Consider the following 23,333-nt stretch of genomic DNA (forward strand, 5'->3'; position numbering starts at 1 on the left):
GCTCGTCCCAAGGGGGAGGTAGGTATTCGCTAGTTCTTCTAGGATGTCGTCGTCTGTTAGACCTTTCTCGCGCTGTTGATGTAGGATCCTGTCGATCGATATCTGTTGATTGCTCTTGGTTTGCGTACCGTCGATGAGAAGTTTGAGGAGATTCCATCTCCCCCCCGCTCTCATACGGCCGTCCAATTGTGTGCATATTTCGTTCCACTTCTGCTGGTTAAGTTCCCTGGCATACTTTTCTAGTTTGTTGAGGAGCGCGATTTTCTTGCGAAGTCTCCTATTGAGCTTCTGCGTTTCCCACCTCTTTCTGAGCGCGTTTTTGGCTTCTAGCAGGTGCGCTAATTTATTGTCCATTGCTTCGTACTCCGCCGGTGCTTCAATTTCTTTAGTGACCGGTTTGACATCGTCTTTTATGATCCTGGTGAATTCGGTGAAGGTATCGACCTCCCGCTTGTCATCTTTGCGTCTTTTTCTGAAGGCATCCCAGTCTATGATTTCGTGCTTCCTGGTACCGGGGTTGGCAGTTTCTGCTTCTATCTTTGTTTGGAGTATTATGTGGTCACTGCCCAGATTCTCCTGCAGGTTAACCCATGTGGCATTCCGGCTGTTCCGGACAAATGGTAAGTCCGGGGTCGTGTTGCACTCTACCGAGTTACCTAGCCTAGTCGGGAAGTTGGCGTCAGTGATTAGAGTTAGTGAGTGGTTGATTGTGGCGGAACACATGCTTTTGCTTGGGCGCGGCCATATTTCGCTCTTTGTTGTCATAGCAACGGAGCAACGATCGGAGTTGGTCATACGTATGATAAATTATTAAAAACTATGTGGGTATAGTAATACTTGAAGATTTTGAACATTAAACTTTATTTCGTTTAAAATTGTCTCCGGAGCGAGGCTAGTGTATGCCCTCCTCCACCTCCTCCTCCACTCTTTCCCGGCGAGTTCGAACATGGCGGGCCGCAAGTCAGTCTCGTGTGGAATTGACCTGCATTTTGTGAAAGACCTCTCTCAAGCACTTATTTCTGCTGGACAAGATGGGTTTGTGCATCACAATTTTTGTCAAAGTCATTGACAGTTGGTGTTGAAATGCCTGTTTTGTCTTGCCAGTTTTGTTCGCTTAATTTTTGTAGTTCGCGTCTGAAGTCGCGTGCATTGTTGGTCGTTCTAGCTCGCGTTCTAATTCGCATTCATTGTTGTGGCGGATCTACATTCGCGACGCGATGTCGTAGGAATAAATGTAGTGCAAGTAATTCATAAATAACGTTATCATGCGCTCTGCTTATCTACGTTCATACGCTGCGCGCTTGACATGTGCGTGCTTTGAACGCACATCAACGTTAGTCATTCATTTGGAATTTGTAACATTTTAGCTTTAGAATTATTTCTGTCGTATCTTATTCAATCTTGTTGCAGTTTTGTTGAGTGCGAGGCCCCTGACAATGCTGCGTATACCTGTTGAATCTTGCAGACTATCTTGAACGACTTGCCACGTTGAGGGAATAGTTTGTTGGTCAAATAATAATTTCATCGATCAGTACGAAATAACTCTTTCAGCAATGTTAACTAAAAAAAAAAAACACAGGTCTTCATTGCAGTCAAACGCCAGATTTCAGTTTGCAAAGGTTGGTTCAGGGTATATTGGTTGTCATAAACATGCTAACATGAGTGAAATGCCACGAAGACGATTCCGATTCCGTGCCTTGGTTTCTTTGTTAATGTGTGTGCATACATTTGATAGTAGCATTCCACCACAAATAGATTGTTTAGATTAACTTTGGAGCATCGCTCTTTTTTTTTCATTATGCTTGAAATTTTGTACCCACTATAATAACAACGATTTCATTCACGGATGCAGGAGGCTAGGTTTGCTTAACCAAGGCACTAAACACGGTTCTGGCAGGATAGCCGTTCATTCTGATATTGTAATTCTCAAAGCACAAACGATTGTCCAGTGCGGCAGCAATTTTTCAGCCATTTCTAGAACCATACCTGAAGACATAACTCAGTGCAAACCTTTCAAGTTGGGCCAATCAAAGCACATTCGAAAAGGGCTCTGTGGCACTGTTCAAACTGTCACAGTGACTCCACCATCGACTCATTATCGGACCGTCACCCAAGCACCTTCATTTCATTGGCAGGCACGAGGGCAAGTGACTAAGCTTCATTGAGCTTCGGTTCCCACAAGATGGAGAGGAAACAACAGGGCGAACTGTTTCTAAACAAGATGTTTATGCTTTCTTTTGTGCTGTCACTTTTCCTTGCTATGTCATTTTCCACCTCCTTGACCGTTGCTGTGCTCCAAGAACAGGTTGCCATCAGGTTGCATAGGTCACAGTTTAAAAAAAGGTTTACTGGCAGCACAAGAACGATCGTGAACAGGTGGAAACGTGTACCTGCATAAGCTGAACTTATCAATACTGCTGGTTGTTTGTGCAGCAGAAGGGCTTGGCTTGTGTCACTAGAGACGACACTGTAATGTCATGTCAAATGGATGTGGAGTCACGTGTGTTGGCAGTAATTTCATAGTTGCGGGCTAAAAATGGGATTGTTTCTATTGCGAAAGGTGCACTCACTTTTTTTCAGGATGCTTGCCAAAATGTCTTTCATGTTCCCCCCATAAATACGTATATGCACACATGCATGCTGTAACCGGGCTGGTAAGTTTACTGTTTTGCTAGATGAGGTTGAAAACGGGGATCCATTTGCATTGTTTGAATTCTTGTACCACCCGTTCCATTCGTAGGTTCAAGTTTGTGGCGGTCCATGTCAGCCACCCACGGGCGAGGCGAGGGGTCCTCGATTCCAATGACAAGACCGAAATATCGTCGTTGCGACCTGACCTGGTGCTCCCCTCTCAGGGTGGGTTGCTCGGTTTACAAGTTATGGGTAAGCGCAGGGTAGTTTGGCCAACAGCTGGCGTTCAAGTTGGATTGCTTTAATTCAAATTAGGGGGGGGGGGCTAACGTGCCAAAGCTACCCTTGGGCTATGAGGCTCTGAGCGAAGGCCTCCGGATTAATTTTGACCACCTGGGTATCTGTAATGTGTGCTGAAATCTCGACACGCAGGTGCTTTCGCTTTTCACCTCAATCTTTTGAAAAGCAGCCAGTGCGGCTGGTATTGAACCCGTGTCTCTGGGCTCAGCAGCACAACGCTTTAGCCACTGAGCCACCGTGGCAAGTAATGCTGAATTCCTCGCAGTAAAGTCTGCGATGATTGTCTTCAAGATGAAGAGGGTGCCTTGCCAAATTGCATTATAACATTGCATTATAATCACTTTATTATTATTATCACTTATTATTGCATTATAATCACTTTATGAGTTTAAATTTTATCTTGTATAGTTGATCTTAGTTGATTTGATTGATTGATGTGCATCTTTCGTGAGAAAAGTGCATTCTGGAGGGCCCGTACTTTTGTACTGTTTGCTCCTTGCCAACTTGGCGACTACGACTGTGATAGCACATTGGCATGCCCGCAGGGTGGAATACAGCAAATTGCTATCACATTTAACCCACGTGAACCATGCATATAGAGACAGAGGGTCGCAGTCGACCACAAACTAGGTCGGAATCGTAATTTTGACGACTGGGGTAGCGTTGTACCACAGTGGAAACCCGAATTACATCACTGCAGAGGGCCGTGACGTACCTCTGCCTTTTTTCCTCTAGATCTTGCAAGTAGGGTGGGATGGTAGGCTTTCGCTGAATGATGAAATATCAGATTACAAGGCCACATTGTCCATCATTATTCTGGTTGAAAATTTAACTGCTTCACACATCTGTACACGTTAGCACCTGATAGACTGATCTACACAACTGAAGGGCAGAGTGCTACGGCCATGTTCATTTTAGCTCCAAGTTTCACAGAATGGCCGCTAACTAGGGGATGGATATAGTAAAACGGTTTCTTGGCTTATTTTGCTAAAGGCAGGAGCATGGGGTACGAAAGTGATGTTAGAAAAACATATGTAGGTAGATGTGGACATTAACTCCTTCGTGACTGTGAAAAAATGGCTGATTTTGAATGCGTCCAGAAAACTTTTTTTCTCGTGAGCTACTGGACACATTTAGCATTGCTATGCCTGAAATTGTAGCTTATAGGTTTCTCTTTCAAACACAAACCAGCAGTTTTGTGAAAGGTGTAGTTATTGAGAGTTTATTGGCCAACAAAACGAAAAAAAAAAAAATCTGCAAAGAAAGTATACTGAAAACACAGGGGTTTTACTGAGCCTAAAAATTATTTTGGGAATACTAAGATACGCGAAAGGTTTCTACATTCCTAAGCTATGATTCAATATATACATCAACGCTGTACACCAAGTTCTAGATTTTTGCGGGCCCACCAACCTAACGGCCCTGACGGCTGTGCCACTTCGTGAAGCCACTCGAGAGTCAGTCAGTCTCTCTAAAATACGCATCCAAGCGTGCTTGTTTCTGGCCTCACTCAAAATCCTTATCACTGCAGTGGCAAAAAGCAAGAAAAAAAAATGAGCGCTCTTGAGAAGCAGCGTGCATCGCTCTGCAGCGCTAATTTTACGCGAGCGCCAGGCTATCTTGAAGGTGATAACGCGATACGGCGCGGTGCATTTGGCAGAATATCCCCCCCGCGCATTGTCCAGACCTTACACGTGAAAGTAATACCGCTGTCGTCAAATATTAGGCACGTTTTGCTTATAAATACAGCGCGAAGTCAAAAACGAATTTTCCCTGGCAGCATCTGCAGAAGTCTGAGGCTGTTGAATGGGACAGTCTTCAATCAGAACTGAAATGTGAAGAATTCACATAGATACCGCTGTCCACCTTTCCAGAGCGCGCAGTGAAACAGGACGCCATTTTCGCCCAACTTGCGGGTACCTTGGGTTCAAATTCCGCTCCCGACACCGTCTACCCACGTGAAATGTAAACAACCGTCAATGAAACTGAAAAAGGGGTTTCCAATGAACGCGCCAGATGGCTTCGGTTGTCCAAATAGCACCGCTTTTACTTTATGTGGGAGGTTTGAAAATCATCGCTCACCTGCGAGCGATGGCCTATATGGCGTGGTCACGAAAGAGCTGACCAGCTGATGTATGCCGGAAGGAACAATTATAAACGCAATGTTGAGTGGGAGGGTAGCAAAAAAAGGTAGAACTAAAATTAGTTACCTGACAACAGTGTTCTGATGGTACCACTGATTTAAATTTACCCCAGAAAGGTCCTTTTTATCGGGATGATGAACATGCTATCAGAGGAGTAATGGCAGTGATGTATTAAATTCAGCCGCTTGGTACGTATATGTAAAGGATACAGTGTGGAGAGAGGACTAAGCAATAGAATGTAAATGAGAATTGTTGGGGACAAGTCGCGAGAAGGGTCTTTCTCTTGTGCAAAAGCAGTAGTAACTTCTAGTGTTGTCGGCAGTCTGTATGCCGCTGTTTTCACTTTTTTTTTTGTGCGTAGGGAAACAGCGATGTTTTTATTGGTGTTTTTATTGGTACTTGCGTCCGATTTCATCTGGTAGAAATTATATGTTACCCAGCATAGTAGCTTAGTGCTGTTACTGAGCATCTCGGATTTCCAACCGGGCGGGTCAGTTTACTGACAAAGATAGTATGGATCAAAGTTTCAGTGTATACAAGATATTGCCATACATTGACTATTTCCAGGTAGCCAGTAAATTGATCCGCAGCCCTCCACTATGGCTTCACTTATAATAAGCCCAGGTGTACCAGCAGCACATAAAACCTGAATTGAGATTTCAAAGTTTTAGCAATTCAGTAAAAATTTGGCAGAGCGTGTGCCAAATTTTGAATTTTATGACACAAAGTCCACACTTCTTTTGCGTAAATTCTACAAATGTCCGTGTTGCCAGTTTCGATATTGTGTTTCACTGCAAAGCCGGGGTCGCGTTCTTCACGAGACACAACAAATCTTGGCGCTGGTGTGTTGGTGGCAGATTCCCTCTGTTGAAGAGCACCTCTACTTCAACTGCAGATTGGGGCAGCCTGGTGACGCTCAAGATATCGGAATGGATTGACGTGGACTCGCCGGCCGAGAATTTCCGAAAAATGTCTGAGAAGGTACGCTCGATTTCTTTTGTATGTTGTAGCCATTATTGGGTTGTAGTTGGCTCTCGTGGAGCACACTTCAGTAGCGAGGTTTTCATTTTGAGGGTTGTCGTCACCATGTCGACTTACTATAGGAAAACGAATTCCTAAAAATTTAAAGCCTGTGGCCTATCATGTCAAAGATTGGTTGATTGATTTATTGATTGATTGTAGGGTTTAACGCGCTGACGCAACCCAGGTGATGAGGCGCGCCGTAGTGGAGGGCTCCGGATTAATTTTGACCACCTGGAGATTTTTAATGTGTGCCGAAATCGCGAACACACGGGCGTTTTTGCTTTTCGCCTCCATCAGAAAAGTGGCTGCCGCGGCCGCGGATCGAACCCACGACCTCGTGCTCAGCAGTGCAACGCCTTAAACACTGAGTCACCGCGGCGGGTAAACATGTAAAAGAAACTCCTAGCCTGTAAGGTGCATTGTAATGGAAGGTCGCTGAATTAGTTTCCACTGCAAAAGTTTTTCGAAGAACACATTTTAAGCGATCATTGATGATGTAGGCATACTCTGGGTCCCATGGAAACTTTGTAGCAATGCTTTCAGAAATTTTTGCACGTTCCACGTTGGTTTGGCTTCTCTTTTTTCCACATTTTCTCGCTATAGTTTTTTTTTCTGGTCCCTGTAAAGGAGAACTAAGCATTGAACTCGGAGACTTGGCTGTACTCTTTCTCGTGTTAGATGCTCGTTACAAGAGGCCTCTCTTAATTTGTCCTTTTGGACAGCTCCGAACGGCCTTATAGCAGCTTCGTACTTTATTTTTCAATAGAATTCCTATGGCAGGAGCAGCTTTGGGCTGCCCAGGAACTGCTCAAAGCTGCTCTGGGCAGGCAAATAAAAGCTCCAAAGGGACAGACAGCTGATTTTTGCCGAGTACTTTTTCTTTATCCTATCCCAAATGAAAGAACATCGCCTAAAACACCTTAACCTGAAGTGGTTTGCCTGACGACTCCCTAGAACTTTTCAAATCACAATTTTTGGATCTACCACCCATGCATATAACTGCTAAGAATGCTATCAACTGTGACAGTGAGCCATGCGGCAACATACTTTTAACTGTACGTTAGATTAAAAGGAGGGGTTTAAAAGCTTGTTCCTGGCTAAATCGATAATAATGTGCAACCTTGCCTGTTTTTTCCTGTGGTTTTTAAATTGTGTGTTAAAATTGACGAAGGTGTTTGGGCACGTAGACACTACGTGTCGCCACCTTTCGGACTTGAGAAATTTTAGGGCCAAATTGAAGTTATTTTTTCCTGTTTACTTGGAAATTTTTTGCGGTTATACCCCACTGTATAAAACTTTGGCTTTCACACAAGCTAGGTGACGTGCGCTCCACAAAAATCGGTTGTCTGTCCCTTTAATGCTGGCCTTGCCAAGGTGGCAGTGCTTGCGAAAATGAATGAGAGAGAAGTGGGGAATTCGGTGTACACAACATATTTCCCGTCGTGCTCCGCATGGGAGCGGATGTTTCTAGGCCCGTGCGAATAGTGATGTTTTAGTTCGAAGCGAATAGTCCTCGGGGCTGAATACTTTCAAAGTGAATTAGAATAGTTGTCAAATGTCCGAAGAACAGAACTGAACAGTTTCAAGTTGCTCTATGCAAAAATTTTTTATTTCTGAGGTTACAGCATACAAAGGCATCACGAGAACTTATGATAACATATCTTAACCCGTAAAAAAATTTTCTTTATAAAGACAAGTTGTAGAAGGTGCTCCCTTCTACACAGATAACACCCTACAACACACACGTGCATAAAACATCACAGAAAATCGTTTGGTTACATATTTTGTAGTTTCATGCCGGGTTGGCACCCGTGGTTGCATTGGCCGTGTCACTTGACTGATTGAAGCAACTGATGCACTCTGAAGTTCAAGCGCAGAGTGCAATCAACACCTGCTCACCGCGTACATGCCACACGAGTTACCGTTTCATTGTTTGGAACAGTGAAACGAGAGCCTTGACTACCTTGACGAACGTGCGCGCATAAGGTGGCTGCGACCACGCTCCCAATGTGAATTAGCTTTTCTTGGCTCCGCATGTAGTCAATATGTAAGCCTGATGCCAGTGACACTGTGGCTTGCCTAACGAAATCGAAACACCTCATAGTAGGTGAACGAACGCAGTTTTGATATTCATTCGCCCCCAAATACTTTGAAATGTCGGGAATTTTAAATTCGGGGTGAAGCGAATTTGAATACTGTAATACTCATTCGAATGTTCACTGTAATACTCGTTCGAATGTTCGAAGTGGCCGAACATTCGCACAACCGTAGACGTTTCAAGACGTTCCGTGTGCTGGCTGGCCCCTTTCCCAGGTGTTCCTGCAGGAGCTGTCGTACGCGGCCCACCTGGGCGTGCCGGCCGTCCTGCTGAAGGTGGAGAGCCGCCGCTGCGTCAACATGGCCCGCATGCTGGCCGACTACCTCGTCAACGCCAGCGGCTACCAGGTGGGGGAGGGGGGGACGTCTTCCGACAGAGGAAACGCAGACTCCAGTGGCTGCTGGGGGAGAGCAAGGAGAACCATGCACGTAGTGCATTGAAACATTTGAGGGGCACTTTTAAGGATATTTTTCTCTGAACACGACCTCATCACTTTTATCCCTTTGCGACACGCATCAGGATGTCGCCGTCAGAAAAATTTGTAACTCCCTGTGTATGCTTTCGATGACCAAAACTCCACTTAAAAACCATAAACAACTTGATCTCATGAGTAAAGCCCATTCTACATGTTGCGATTTTCCCTGCGAATTCACAGATGCGGCGCCGCTCGTGCGGCGAAACAAGCTTTTTTTGTTGCTGCAGCAAAGTGCCAAATGTTTGGAACGGTTGAGCATCCCCCGCGAACGCCGCTTGTGCGGCGTAGAGGGGCCAGACCTGCGGCCCATGGGAACACAGCTAGGGGAACGTCACAGCATCACCATCTGCACGCTTAGCAACCAGATGGCGTTGCTTGTATATGCGCGGCGTAAGCAAGGGTGCACAGAAACAAACACACTCGCGTTCACAACACGATAACTAGGGGTGTGCGAATATTCGAAACTTCGAATATTCGATTCGAATTTTTTGGTATTCGATTCGATTCGAACGGCACTTTTATTGTTCGAAATATTCGAACCACCCAAAACTAAAAAAAAAAATAATAATAGTTTCAGAGTGTGTCTCAGCAGCAAAGTCGCGAAGCATATACACGGCGAACGGTATACGTTCTTTCGCAGACTGTATCCGTGTTTATTCGTAGTTACAGTGGACTCTCGATGATACGATTCTGGGGGTGCGAATTTCGGGATGATACGAATTTCCGGAAAGTCCCGGCGAAATTGCATTGTTTGCAATGGGAAAAATTTCGGCTGTTACGAACGGACCTGCGCGGCCCGGCGGAAGATACGAACGAGCCGGCGAGGCACCCGACTGCCGAACGAGCAAGTGACGGCTCTCGCTCCCCTGTTTGTCACTCTTTCTCCAGAACCGGCCGGGCTGTTGTTTTCTGCTCGCGAAAACGCTCTGCGCACGCCCAACGCGCGCTGACACCGCCGCGAAACCATTCCCACGCTGCGCGCGGCGCAGCCGGCGGCATCAACATGGCGTCGGCTCCAGCTGCGAAGTGGCGCGGGCGCTCGAGCGACCGCTTCTAACCGCTCTTTAAAATGCGGCTCAATGGAGACACGAAGTTGATTGTGCGGTAAAGGAGTTGATAATGCATGCGAAAACGGTACTATAAAACATCATCCACGCCGCTAGTGAAAGCGCCCATAAAATATTTGCCGGGGTGCTAAGCCTAACCATCTCCGGCGGAGCCAAGCCGGCTGTCTTGATCTCATCGCAAGTAGTCAGCCTCCTCCATTCTGCCGCGCGCGTCGTGCGTCATTTTCTGACCGAGGTAGGCGCTACCGCGGGCGCGAAATCGTCGATGCGGGCGTCAAAATACAGCGCTCGCCGAGCCGAGGCGAGCGAATCGCGTGCAAAAACGCACCATGCGGTTCACGCTTGACTGTTGCGGCGTGTAGCGAGCTTGGGCACAGCGAGTGAGGAGACAAGCGCGAAGCCACTCCAGAAAGGGCTGCTTTGCGACATGGAGGTTAAAAAAAGCAGAAAAAAATCACAAATTTCTTCACGCAAAAGTAAGAAAAGAAAACTTTTTTCAGCGCCCAATTTTTTGGTCTGTGTGAACGTTGGTTCATACGAATTTAGGATGATACGAATATTTTTCGCGGTCCCGCGAGATTAGTATCATCGAGATTTTACTGTATCAGCGCGCGGCAATGTGCACGGGCTCGGGCATGCCTCGCTGCGCGTCGATGAATGCGAGCAGAACAATGAATGAATGAAACTTTATTAATGATACGGGGGGCTTGTTAGCCTAGTTGGGGAAGAGGGGAAAGGGAGTGGGGTAGCCGTACACTGCTCCCTGAACATGTCTAGCAGTTAACCTTTCTCCATATTAACATTTAAGGTAGTGCAGACCTTAACCTGCTGAGTGCAGTGGCATTGTGTAATTCCTAATTTCACTTTGTGTGATTTGTTGTGCAATAAAGTTGCAGTTTTTGTGTCTCTAGATGTTGAAAACTTTAATTTTACAAAAAACAATAAGTATTCGTATTCGAAAAATATTCGAAAAATATTCGATTCGATTCGAACGTTGTTTTTATTATTCGAATTCGCTTCGAAATTAAAAAATTGATATTCGCACACCCCTAACGATAACCCTTATCTTCCTCCTTCTGGCATTTCAAGCTCAATGAACCAGAACATGAAATGAACCAGAACATTCAAACAGAACAAAGTTCATTTGACAAAACAGGCCTGCATTCCTATTTTTTAGAGGAAGGATGTGATCTTTGTCTGGTGGCTATTCACAGCACTGAGCAGGATGGAGTTTTCCACGGTGACATTAATTAAAGGGACATTTTCTACTTCTGTAGTTTCGGACGCCAGTAGTTTTTCCAAGTTGCTTCTCAGCCTACTAGCCACATATTTCTTCTTTTGTATCGGATAGCGCGCGCGGATCTCGCAGTTTCACTTTCGTTATAAAAGAATAGTGCCGTTGAAATGAAGCGTGAGCAACCAAACTTTGTATTGAGTTCGCTATAGCCAATGATTCGCTGTATGAGTGTTCGTTATATAGGGGTTCAACTGTATTGATGTTACCAGAAATATTAGCACTCTGGATAAGAAATGCATGAAAAGCAAACACCATGGCATTTCATTTGCCGATGCCCAACTGTGCATGTCACTTCATTGACTGCTTCTTCGTCGCTTGTCCTGTCTTCTTGTTTATTGCAGAGCACAACTTCGCTCCAGTGAATGTTAGCTTTGCTTTGTTCTACACTGCATGACAATACAGTCCTACCCATTTATAACAATACCGGTTATAACAAATATATATATTGGATATAACAGTGAACAGTCGTGGCACCACCAACTTTGCTATATGTTGCATGGTAAAATAAAGCGCTTGTAACAATGGTCATTTTCCTTATTGTTGGTTATAACAATTGAGTCTGACGGTGCGAGCCTACGTAAAGTGCAGTATTTGGAGATCTGAGAGATCACGGGTGCATTGTGTGTGACCGAGCATGACTTTTTAAGCGTGAAATAAGTTGCGGCATTTTCTTCTATCTTTCCAACACTCGGAAAAAGTTGGTGCCTTTTATGCAGCCATATGCCATCCCTGAAGGAGGAGACCTCCTGACTGCCCCTCTGATCTCCTCCTGTCAGCCCTGGCCCAGGCAGTGAGAGAGGCAGGGGGCAGCCCTTTAACACTGTCCAGATTAGAGTAAAGCTACGGGGGGGCAAAGGCCACTGTTGATCACCGATGTTAAAAAAGGCAGGAAACAATGCCACTTCAGTAACATGCAATCTGCCAACCAGAAAGAAAGGAATGGTCAAAGATTTGATGCGGAGACTTCCTCCTGATGTGAAAGACTGTGGTCTTTTCTAGGGGCACCCGCTTGGCTAAGTCTGGGTGCTCGGCCGTGCAGTTCCATTTCCGTTTTGTAAATTCTGGGTGAAAACCTGTAATGCTTGCAGAAGCAACTTTTTCTGCTCAACACTGTTATAACAAATACTGGTTGTAACAGTGGCTTTTCGGTGGCACTTCAATGTTGTTAGTATACCCAAGTGGGTTAGGCTGCATGTTCCGAACGGGCGCGTTCTGAACCAGCTGTGGCTGCCTCGCAGCTGATGTTCCAGCCGTGGATCCTGGTGCCCATGGACTCGGGCAGCGCACAGACCCGCAGTTACCTGTGCCAGCCTTCCTCTGCGGAACAGGGACAAGGGGATCGTTCGGAAGACACCATTGACGAGAAGGACAACGACCCCACCGGCGTCGACGACCCTTGGGAATGGTATATGCCCCACCGTTCTGGAGTTTCGGGCGTGCTGCGAGCATGTTAAAGGTTGGCCAATATGCCCCCTGTTGACGCATGGGACTTGTGCATCCCGTTTAAGGGGGCACATGGGTCTTTGATGTCCAAGAGCTGTATTTTTACAGTTATGATGATGGAAATTGAAAAACGTATGTAGTTCTTCATTCTGATTGTAAATATGAATGAATGAAAAGTCTTTATTGTGGAATGGCTCTTTGGCCTAATAGGGGGGGAAGAAGGGTGTCGGAGAAGAGACAGAAACAAAGAAAGAAGTGCGTACACACATGCGTGTACATGGTATACATTTGCAATCACATGCGGCGATCGATGCCTGCCTCGTGAGCGAACGCCCAGAGGGAGAGCAGGGTGTCGCGGCTGTTGTTGTTGGGAGTGGTCCATTGATGCAGAGTGCTGATGTGCGGTGGCAGGTACTGGGCACGGAGGTCCCGGTAGCCAGGGCACTCCCACAGCATGTGGGTCACTGTTGGGCACACTTCCATGGTGCATGTGGAGCAGCTCACTATGGGGCCCTGTTCGTGGTCGTCGTCGTCGCTGTCGTCGTCGGCAGCCCCGGGCCTGCATCGGTGGTGGGCCCGCCATTTGGCGAGCACGTCTGCTGTTAGTGCGGCCCCCGCACGTGTCTTGTGGATGAGGACCTGAGCCCCCCGTGGCAGTCCTCGGGGCAGTGGGTGGTGGTTGGTGGGGATGTGCTGCCAAAGGGCGCACCTTCGCTCCCTCTTGGCTGCCAGAATTTTGGCTCTTGGGTCAGGGTCGTCTGGTGCGGGCATAGTCTGGGTCACCAGGGCGGAGCGGTCGTCCATTAGCTCGCTCGCCAACGCCTGTGCGGCTCCATCGCCAATGCCACCGGCGTGACCTGGTACCCAGTCCACCCTCACCTCCACTCCATATTGCTGGTACAGCACTGTGCTTGCCATTTTGATCCTGTGAGCAAGCGTGCCAGTCCTGGGGCTGCGGCCAAGGATTTTTATGGCCTCTCTACTGTCTGTGTAGACCACCACAATCTCCCCTGTTTTTGTGTAAAATGTTTTTTGTGTAAATTTGTTTTTGTGTAAAACGACTACATTCAAATTTATTCGAACTTTTGTATTTGATTTTTGGACAGCCTTTGTAAAATAACTGCTGGAGGGATGCAGCTGAACAAGGTACCCGTGAACTGTGCACAAATCAAGTGCAGTAAGACTGACATCATCATTCTACCAGGCTTGTACCAGAAGTTATGACCATTCGAAGTTTGGGCCTGGAAGGCAAAACCAGTTTTTCTAGTTCCCACATTCCAGGCCCAAACTTCAAATGGTCGTAACTTCTGGTACAAGCCTGGTACAATTGTAAAATTTTAAAATTGTACAATTGTTTGTAGCTTTTAAATCACGTAATGTTTGTAATAATAACGGTAATACTATTTACGAAATCGGCGAGATTACGTGATTTAAAAATTAAACAAAGTCATCTTCACCACTAGTAATAAATTATACTGCGTATTTCAATAAAGGAAAAGGGGCTTTTGTTCCAACATTAACACGCAAAAACGTGGTGCTAGCGTCGCTTATTAGTTTGGACAGGAAGGTCGCCTGCATCGTTGCTGACTTTCATGCCGTCTCCTCAAAGCAGTCTTCATTGACTGCTTCGTTCGAATTGAAATGGGGCTTAAAGGAGCACTGACACGAAAATTTTATGTTACACTTTTATTGCTTTTATCGATGCTTAATGGTCTGGCCAACCTGAAACAGCACTTCAAATACTTCAGCACGCGATAGTTAATTACATTGAACTGCCTGAAAATCGTTTGTTTCAAATTCCCGCACTTTCATCCCGAACGGCGCATATGACAGACTCCCTGCCTGACCTCACCGCTTTGTGCGGACGCCGAAAATTGGTGTCAGTGCTCCTTTAACATGGCGGGCTGCCCGCGAAGGTGGCAACGAAGCTGGCTAAAGGGGAGATGATCTCAGCTTCCGAAAATCCGACCGCGTTCTCTCGATCCAGGTGGAACGTGTTCCGGGGCGTGTGCGGAGCGGACAAGCGCATCGGCCTGGTGCTCCGGCTGACGGCGGACCTCCCGTCGGAGCGTCGGCTGCTGCGCTGGCTCGGGGAGCCCGTGCGCTGCGTGGTGGTCAGCACCACCCTGTTCCTGACCAACAAGAAGGGCTTCCCCGTGCTGTCCAGGCCGCACCAGGAGGTGCTGCTGCGCTTCTTCAAGGTACCGACCGCCACTCGGTGGAAAAACACCCTCGGGCTGCTTACCTGCTTTGTAGGCGAAAGCGTTGCAGGGCTTCCTCGATTATGAGTCCCGGATCATCCGCGGACTGCCTGAGATGTGATCCGGCGCTCGATTTTCCCATGTATTCCTGTGAGACTTCCGGTCCGAACGCCGTCCTTGGACTCCCCGCGGACTGTCCAGGACTTGTAAATCGAGGATGCCCACAGCGTTACTTGCCGATGCTTATCGTAGACTTCCTTACTGCTGTATCGTGTTTGCGTCCCTTTCTTCGTTTTCGTTGGTTCATCTTCTGGGACGTGGTGTTACTCTGACGGGCAGAATGGCGACGCGTCACGCCACGGCTTTCTCAGAATCAGAGTTCTCTGTGACTGGCATGCGACGTGTTTAGCTTGCACGGTGGTAACTCACTGGACTCCTGCTGTGGATTCCCGGGTTTGATTCCTATGCGAACTAAGGTGTTTTTTAAGAGCAGAGCCGTTTAGGCCGAGCTTTTTCCCTTCGTCGCACCAAAAAAGCCCAAGCCTCAAGAAAAAAATGTGTTCAGGGAGGTCCCAGGAACCGAACCCAGGACCTGTATGCCGTGAAACCAGCAGCGTAACCACAACCACCCCAAAGGCTTGACGGGTTCAGGGTTGGCAGCAGCGGGGCAAAATAACATGTACAGACAATTTGGAAAAAAAAAAGCTTACCGTGGTCGCAATCAAACCTGGTTCCCTCATGCTATCAAACCGATGTCTCTCCGAATGAGCTGTCGTCACATTCCAGGCACACAGCATTTCCTTTGGGTTTGTAGTGCAGGCGTTAGGCTTTGGACTTGGCCGCAGGTTTTAGTGCATGCTAGCGCGGTGCACTTTGGGAGAGATCTGAAAGCCTGCGGACGAAACGATCCGGGTCTGCCAGTCATGGAGAACTTTCAGCGGCAAGTTCGGAAGTCCATGGGAGGTGCAACAGCTGGGTATTCGACGAAGGGAGAGGGGCCGCCAGCTACGCCGTTTCTCCAGCTGCGCCAATTTTTATTTACAGTAACAGTGGTGGTCATCTTCTGTAGTGGATGGGGCACTTGAGGCTCTAATTTCAAAGGGGGCTGGCAACCCTTGAGCAGAGTTTCACAAGGGGCGACTGGTGAGACGTTTGAACTTACTGGCGCTCACTACTTAGTTGATTATTCTCGCCACTTCTGTGTTATTTCTGGCGACTTCAATGCTTTCGATAGCAGGTAAATTTTGTGTACATGTATTCAAAAGGGATTTTTAGCAGATATTTGGACAGCTGGTTTGTGAACGGGCTCCAGAAAAGAAGAAAAAGGACGTATTTGGGCACTGTTTCAAAAGATTCTATTATTGCTGGAGCCGGGAAGGCCAGTTTAGCCCTTTGAGGGGCGAATTTTTTCGTCGAATGCGACCCCCCCCCCCCCCCCCCCCCCCCAGGATCGATTTTTTTATTGCTGATTTAAATTCTTCCAACGAATCTATTTCGAGAAAAAGTTATCGTAATTTCTTAATGGTGACCATAAAGGGACAAAAAAATCGTTAGTGTTGTTACGTACATGTGGTTAATTCATGAGTAACACAAAAAAAATTCTAAATAAAAATGAGAGAGTAACAAGCCGGCACCTTTTGAGTGAATCGAAATCAAATAGACATCAGTTTCGCGGGTGCAAAAAGCGGGAAGCGCCCCATACAAGCGATGACGTACATGTACGTTATTGACCATTTTGAAGGTGTTTGCAGAGGACGTGCATGTACGTCCGTGACCCTGAAAGGGTTAGATACCAGATTTGTCCGTGGACAGATTTATAGTGCAGTCAAATCCAGCTACAATGAAATTGACGAGATGAACAAAAAATTTAATTAAAGCGGAAATTCGTTGAGGCAAAGTGTGCCCCAACACACCACAGAAGGGCGAGAAAAGCCGCCCCATGTATTATCCACATCATTGACCCCATCATGCTATCTTTAGGGTAAGGTGTAACGCACAGTCATGTTGTGTTTATTCAGATAACCAAAGTACCAGTGGTTATCCGTTTTTTACCGTGACGTAGAGGGCATGATACGAGGGGGGAAGCAGTCGCAAAACATATCGCTGTATAACAAAGCACGTCTACCTAGCAGGTAACTGCTGCCCTGTCAGAAGCCCCCCTCTCCCTTGTGGCAGGAGCAGCACCCGTTATCTTATCCTCTGACTGGGCACGGTGGCATCTGGCCTTGGAAGGCAAGCCACGCGCGCTTGCATTTATAACGAATGTACGCTTGCCATTAAAGGAGCCATGAAGAAAAAATACAACTTCGTTTAATTTGAAAGAAGTAGGATTCAGTATCTCACTCAGCTCCATTACAGCCACAAAAGATGTTTTTTTAACGAAAATAAAACAACAAGTATTTAAAAACTTTCAAATTTTGCGCCACAGTGACGTGTTATGAGCAAGAATGACGTCATACGGGCCAACAATAAAACGTAATTTTCAGCGCGTTAACTGCACGTTAGCATTCAAGTGATGCGGTCAAATGGAACTAGAGGCCCCATTACAGCCGTCCAGTCAAGTGTCGTCGCGACAGGTCAGTGAGGCGGCCACCAATCGCACAAACAAGGTTCCGTGACGTCATAGAAAAGTTGCGGGAAATTGGCTAGGGGGTCGCGACTGCTTTCTTCAATATCTCCGTCATTTGTTCGAATATTGCGATGATATTGGTTATCGGGACTAAGCAGTCTTTCTATTAAACCCAACTTGTATTTTGTCTTCATGGCTCCTTTAAGGTAGGATGATGCGGGTTCAAGACTGAACATGAATTGGTAGAAGGAAAATTGTAACTACAGCTGCTCACTACGGATGTGTGACACTGCAGCGCAAGCAAGGCACATTTGTGTGATTTCAAATGGATACCGATTGGCTGTAGCTGCGGCTAGGCAAACCGGGCCTGTGCCTCTTGTAAAAATGGCCAGCCACATCGTTATCACCAGCAAACATATGCGTTTTTTGTTTGTGGTTGGTGGTGTGGGTCCCCTGAAGGTATAAAAAGCTACAGATGAATAGCGTTATGCTCATTTTATCGTAAAAATCAATGTCCAAACCCAGCCCCATTGAGCGAAAATGTCGTTGAAGTGGGAACAAGACAGACTAATAGTTTGTCGTGGGAAATACTTTATTGCATTGACTTCTATGGCTAGCTGGAAGGCAGTTGGAAATATTTCGTTGGAGCAGAGTTTGTTGTAGTGGAGTTGGACTCTGTGTGCATAGTATTGATTGTGCTGCTTTTTCTTTTTTTTTTCCATTTCACCACGCAGCTCAACTGCCAGGTGATGGTGGAAGGCAACTGCCACCATGAGCACAGGCGGCTCTACTACCAGTACCTCGACCACCTGTACACGGTGAGTGCTGCCGCTGGCGCTGCACCGAGTGGTGTGCTCGCTGCGGAAACAATGTGTCGCTTACGGGAAAACGATACAGTTAAAGTTCTCTGCTTTGCGCTCCGACATCGTTGGCTTTTCGCGTCATCTCTGATGTTCTAGAGCGGATGTTCTGCGCACGCTGGGATAAGGTTTTTAGACAATTTTTTGGCACTGCTGTGCGCTGCAGTGTTTAGGGGGGGGGGGGGGCACTGGTATTAAAACAGCTTCCTTTTTAATTTTTAAGTAAGCCCTGTGAAACTTTTCAGTCTTGCTACTTCTTTCCCCACTGATTTCAAATGTTCCATTATTTTTTTCAGCTGGTCAATTAGTTCCCAAGATAATTAGAGATAATTAGCCATTTTCAGGGGAACAACAGGCAGAACAGTGTTAGTCATAGAACTGCAATCTTTATATTTTGCAATACTATGAGCCCTGGTGAGTGCAATAAGAGAATCGGTTTTTTGATGCACCGCTTGGAACTAATTTCACAGCTCATTAAACTTTGGTGGCACCAGTGGCAAGGAACCATTTTGAACGCCCATTCCAGGCACGAAAGTTTAATGAGCTGTAAAATTAGTTCCAAGTGATGCATCAAAAAACCGATTCTCTTATTGCACTCACCAGGGCTCATAGTATTGCAAAATATAAAGATTGCAATTTTATGACTGGCACTGTTCTGCCTGTTGTTCCCCCGAAAATGGCTAATTGTCTCTAATTATCTTGGGAACTAATTGACCAGCTGAAAAAAATAATGGCACATTTGAAATCAGTGGGGAAAGAAAGAGCAAGGCTGGCAAGTACGAAAGAAGCAAGGTTATGGTTGGCCTCGGCAGTGAGCACGGACTGCCAAAAGCTTCTTTGTGCAATTTTCCCATGCAAATTATGTAAAGAAGGAAAGATGAGAGGTGAAAAGCAGGCACGAAGTAAAGAGAAAAAGGAGGAGTGAAAAATCAAGGGTGGTGAGGAAAGCAGGATTAGTGGTAGGGCAAGTCCATGTGAATGCATGTACTCCAGTTTTGAGTTTTGTGCAAGAATTTGTGGGGACCAGGGTTCTGACAGCGGCCTAGCTCGATCCTCGAGATCCGGCCGCAAGGCTAGCTCCACTGAACACCGCCACGGATCGCCAACTTGGCGTAGCGGCAGCGAACAGCAAGGAACACAGGACACAGAATTCGCCCACTCCGACGTTTATTGCAATGCAATAAAGGAGACGTCGGGCACGTCGTTCTACACCGCCAAGACCACCTTAGCCAGGGCGGGAGAGACAGGCGCGAGGGCGGACAAAGGCAGGCCAAAAAGGGGCGAGTCGTACTTACGGCCGCTCCGGACGATGGTTCGCATCCAAAGAGGCCCTCTCCTTGTGGCCCGTCCTGGACCAGGCCGCCGGAACTTCCGGGCAAAACCTGTCACGTGAGGGGTTCGGCAGCGCCCCCCGCTCTCACGGGCATCCTCCCAAAGGGGGAAGCGCGCGACCGCGGAGAGAGAGGTACCACCCCTCTCACCTCCGCGGCGGGCCGAGAGGGATAGGAAAGATGGCGGAGCTCCGCAATTCCCACAAATTGCACTGAAGGCTTTGTGGACCGGTGAAAGGGCTTTGAACTGAACAGCAGCAGTGGGCCCAGAGCAGCTCGGTGCCGCTGTGTGTGTGCTTGACAGGCGCGCGGTACGAAATGGAGCACCAGCTTTGAAGTAGTATGGATGTTTGAAGTGCTTAACTATCAAAAGCAACATTAGCGCTCTGTGCATTAGTCACTATTTTATGCACCGCTATCCCAGCAGTTAACGCAGGAAAATGAAAAACTCGTCTTTGTTGAGACTTGGCGGTTTAATTTGGGCATTCTGAAAGTGCGGGAAAAATTCAATGCATTACAAAAGGGGTAGTATTTGAAGGTGAAAGGGTGGGCTTAGCTGATAAGGGATAGAGGCGGAGGAAAGTGACTGGAGGAGGCTTTCAGGCTGCTGTGGGCGTCCAGCAGGTGACGGTGATGAGGACGGTGGCGACAGTGATTAAAATTAGATGTGCTCTGCTGTGGTGTGTCTAATAAGCCAGTTGCTTCTCCGAGCAGCAAAGGCAGTAGTGTCAAATTTGAAGTCTACTAGAAGGAGACTCAGCACTGCCCGTACTTTTTTCACAAAGGGACGTAGCACTGTATCTGCTTTCTGCATACCGGGTGCGCGAGGTATTTGAGGACACTATTCCTTATCGCCATAGGCTCCAGCAGGCTCATCATATATGTTTAGGCATACGGCTTCTTATTCGTCGAGCCCTTATGCTTCATGCTGCGCAGTGTGTTCAGAGGTGGAAGTGTACAAGTTGAAGCGGGAAATAAAACGCCATGCAGTCCTCGTCGCCCTGGCCGCGCACCACAGCGACTTGGAAATTGCTACCTTCCTGAAAGGAGCGAAGTCTTTCGTTTACAAAGTGCGGACGGAGGGGGTGTGTAATGGCGGTGATGTGGCATGTGTAGCAAAAGGAAAAAGCACAGTCAGCGTTCAGACATCGTCAGAACCCCTTAATTTCTCCGGCGTTGGTGTTATCCGTTGTCCGCAATGAGGGTGACGGCATGCTGGCACACTTTTTTTGGAGGACTCCGCATTAATGCTGCCGGTTACATGGATGTGCTTGTTACCGTTGTAAAGCTATGGATAGAGAGTGTTTCGAAAGAAAGATATGTCTTTCAGCAAGATTCAGCTCTTGCCGACACCGCCTGCATCACCCATTATTGAGTGCCCGGCTGACAATGTCTGCGACCTCGTCACTCCCAACTTGTGGCCTCCTAGCTCTCCAGATTTAAATCCTCTTTACTACTATGTCTGGGGCGTCGTTGAGGGAGAGGCCAACAAAGGACCGCATAATACAAAATACTGGCTGAGGGCTGCCATTTCTAACTCAATGGCCGACATCTCTAAGGAGCACCAGCTCCGTGCATGCAGCCGTTTGCGAAGCCGAATTGAATCACTTATAGCTGCTGATGGCAGATTCATTGTGTAGTTATGGAATTAAACTATAACAGAAGTACTTCGTAAGTTTGTTCAAAAAATGTCTGATTTTGCTGGAGATATTCTGTTGTGCCTGACGCCAACGTTCTGTTCTCAAATACCTCGTGCACCCGGTATACCATTTGAAGCATTTGATGAATTGGGCAAGTAGATTTTCTCCCTGCTGTTACGAGGCTTGTGTCTTGGCATTTGTGCCAAAGGCAGGGCGCAACATATTATAAGAAAAGTTTGTGGCACATTTCCAGCTTTATGTTAGTTTTGCTGTTGTTGCCGTCCAGTTTAAAAGCTGAAGGCTTAGACCTGCACGGTTAATGTTGCACCTCGTGTTTGCTGTCCTGTTCTGCTTACATTTGGTGCCTACTGCAGACTATGCCGCACGACGACCCGCTGGGGAGCTTTGTCAGGGGCTTCGAAGACTACCTCCAAACTCCACTGCAGGTGAGTTCTGTGTCATGCTTGCTGCTTCCCATTTCAGGTAGACGCCTCATTGCTGTGTTTAAAAGGCTACAGTTTTTAAGGGGGGACACTTCACTTCTCTTAAAACAGCAACTTGAATTGTTAAGTAAACCGTGAAACTTGTTAGCCCTGCTGCTTTTTTTCTACTGATTTCAAATACGGCCTTATTTTTTTAGTCAGTCAAGTAGTTACCAAGATAATTAGAGATAATTAGTCATTTTTGGAGCAGCAATAGACGAAACAGTGTTAGCCATAAAACTGCAATCTTTATATTGTCCAATACTCTGAACCCTGGTGAGTACAATAAGAGAATTGGTTTTTGGATGCACTGCTTGGAACTAATTTACAGCTCATTAAACTTTGGTGGCACCAGTGGCAAGGAACCATTTTGAGTGCCCATTTCAAACACCAAAGTTTAATGAGCTGTAAAATTAGTTCCAGGCGGTGCATCAAAAAACGGATTCTCTTACTGCACTCACCAGGGTTCGTGGTATTAGAAAATATAAAGATTACAGTTTTATGACGATTGCTGTTTTGTCTATTGTTCCTCCAGAAATGGCTAATTATCTCCAATTATCTTGGGAACTAATTGACTTGCTCAAAAAATAATACCATATCTAAAGTCAGGGGGGGAAAAGCAGCAAGACTGACAAGTTTCACAGAGTTTACTTAACGAATAAAAGAAATTGTTGTAAGAGCCATGTCCCCCCTGAAAGTGTATGTGCTCCTGCTGTTAGAGCACTGGATTTCATTGACAGCACTGTGTTTCTTGTAAAAGAAGTTATTTGGAACGCTTATAGACTATGGTTCGTACATTACTGCATTCAGTTGCACGCCAGATAGAAGGGTTCATGCGCGCAACTAGTGGGAAGGAAATTTTTGGCTAGCTGCTTGGTTCGGGTCTTTCTCTTCATTCCTGCGCTCTGGTTTCTTTCCAAAGGGAGTTCGCATCATCACCCCTAGATTGCACGTAAGTATTTGAGAAACTTTTTTTTTTTTTTCTTCACGGGTGACGTCAACTCTGTGCTGCCTGCATGCTGTGGGGCTCAGTTCTGTGTCTGCTGTGTTGTTGTCATTGTCTTTTGTTGGAAATGAAAGCCCAGAAGCCAAGAAGGCTGGAGGGGATTTCTGGACGGGAAAAATAGCTCTCCTACAAGTCTTAAGGGGGGACGCTGGTCTTAAAACAGCTTCTTTTAATTTTCAAGTAAACTTTGTGAAACTTGTCTGACTTGCTGCCTTTTTCCCCACTGATTTCAAATATGCCATTATTTTTTCAGCTGGTAGATTAGTTCCCAAGATAATTGGAGATAATTAACCATTTTTGGTCAAACAGCAGGCAAAACATTGTTGGTCATAAAACTGTAATCCTTGTGTTTTCCAGTTCTACAAACCCTCGTGAAGGCAATAGTCGAAGCAGTTTTTTGATGCATCGCTTGGAACTAATTTTACAGCTCATTAAACTTCGGTGTTTGAAATGGGCACTCAAAATGGTTCCTTGCCACTGGTGCCACCAAATATTAATGAGCTATAAAATTAGTTCCAATTGGTGCATCAAAAAACTGCTTTGGTTATTGCATTCGCCAGGGTTCATAGTACAGTGTAGACTGCTCATAACGTATGTCGCGGGAGCCGCAAAAACCCGCACTGTAACCAAAACATAAGAGGCAAATACACCAACCAAGGGCGTTTATTCAAAGCGGTCCCAACGTTTTGGAGCCAACTCGGCTCCTTCATCAGGGGTGACTATGTACGACAAGAAGCAGCGGTTATATAGGTGTCTTCTTCTTTTT

General features: G+C 46.5%; 1 protein-coding gene across 1 annotated transcript in view; it reads left to right on the top strand.

The window, feature by feature from the left end:
- Positions 1–882: 882 nt before the first annotated feature.
- LOC144149731 (protein arginine N-methyltransferase 5-like) overlaps positions 883–23,333 on the top strand; it is a 45,473-nt gene continuing 23,022 nt past the window's right edge. Inside the window, exons 1-8 of the mRNA XM_077681383.1 lie at positions 883–1,035; positions 2,741–2,856; positions 5,971–6,056; positions 8,412–8,543; positions 12,274–12,440; positions 14,466–14,679; positions 17,983–18,066; positions 21,454–21,525. Coding sequence (XP_077537509.1) covers positions 947–1,035; positions 2,741–2,856; positions 5,971–6,056; positions 8,412–8,543; positions 12,274–12,440; positions 14,466–14,679; positions 17,983–18,066; positions 21,454–21,525 — 960 coding nt within the window. The 5' untranslated portion in view covers positions 883–946. The remainder of the gene's footprint in view (positions 1,036–2,740; positions 2,857–5,970; positions 6,057–8,411; positions 8,544–12,273; positions 12,441–14,465; positions 14,680–17,982; positions 18,067–21,453; positions 21,526–23,333) is intronic.

Source organism: Haemaphysalis longicornis, unplaced genomic scaffold (genome assembly GCF_048455015.1).
Source record: "Haemaphysalis longicornis isolate Haplotype H1 unplaced genomic scaffold, Haemaphysalis longicornis Haplotype H1 scaffold_8, whole genome shotgun sequence".
NCBI classification, from domain to species: Eukaryota; Metazoa; Arthropoda; class Arachnida; order Ixodida; family Ixodidae; genus Haemaphysalis; species Haemaphysalis longicornis.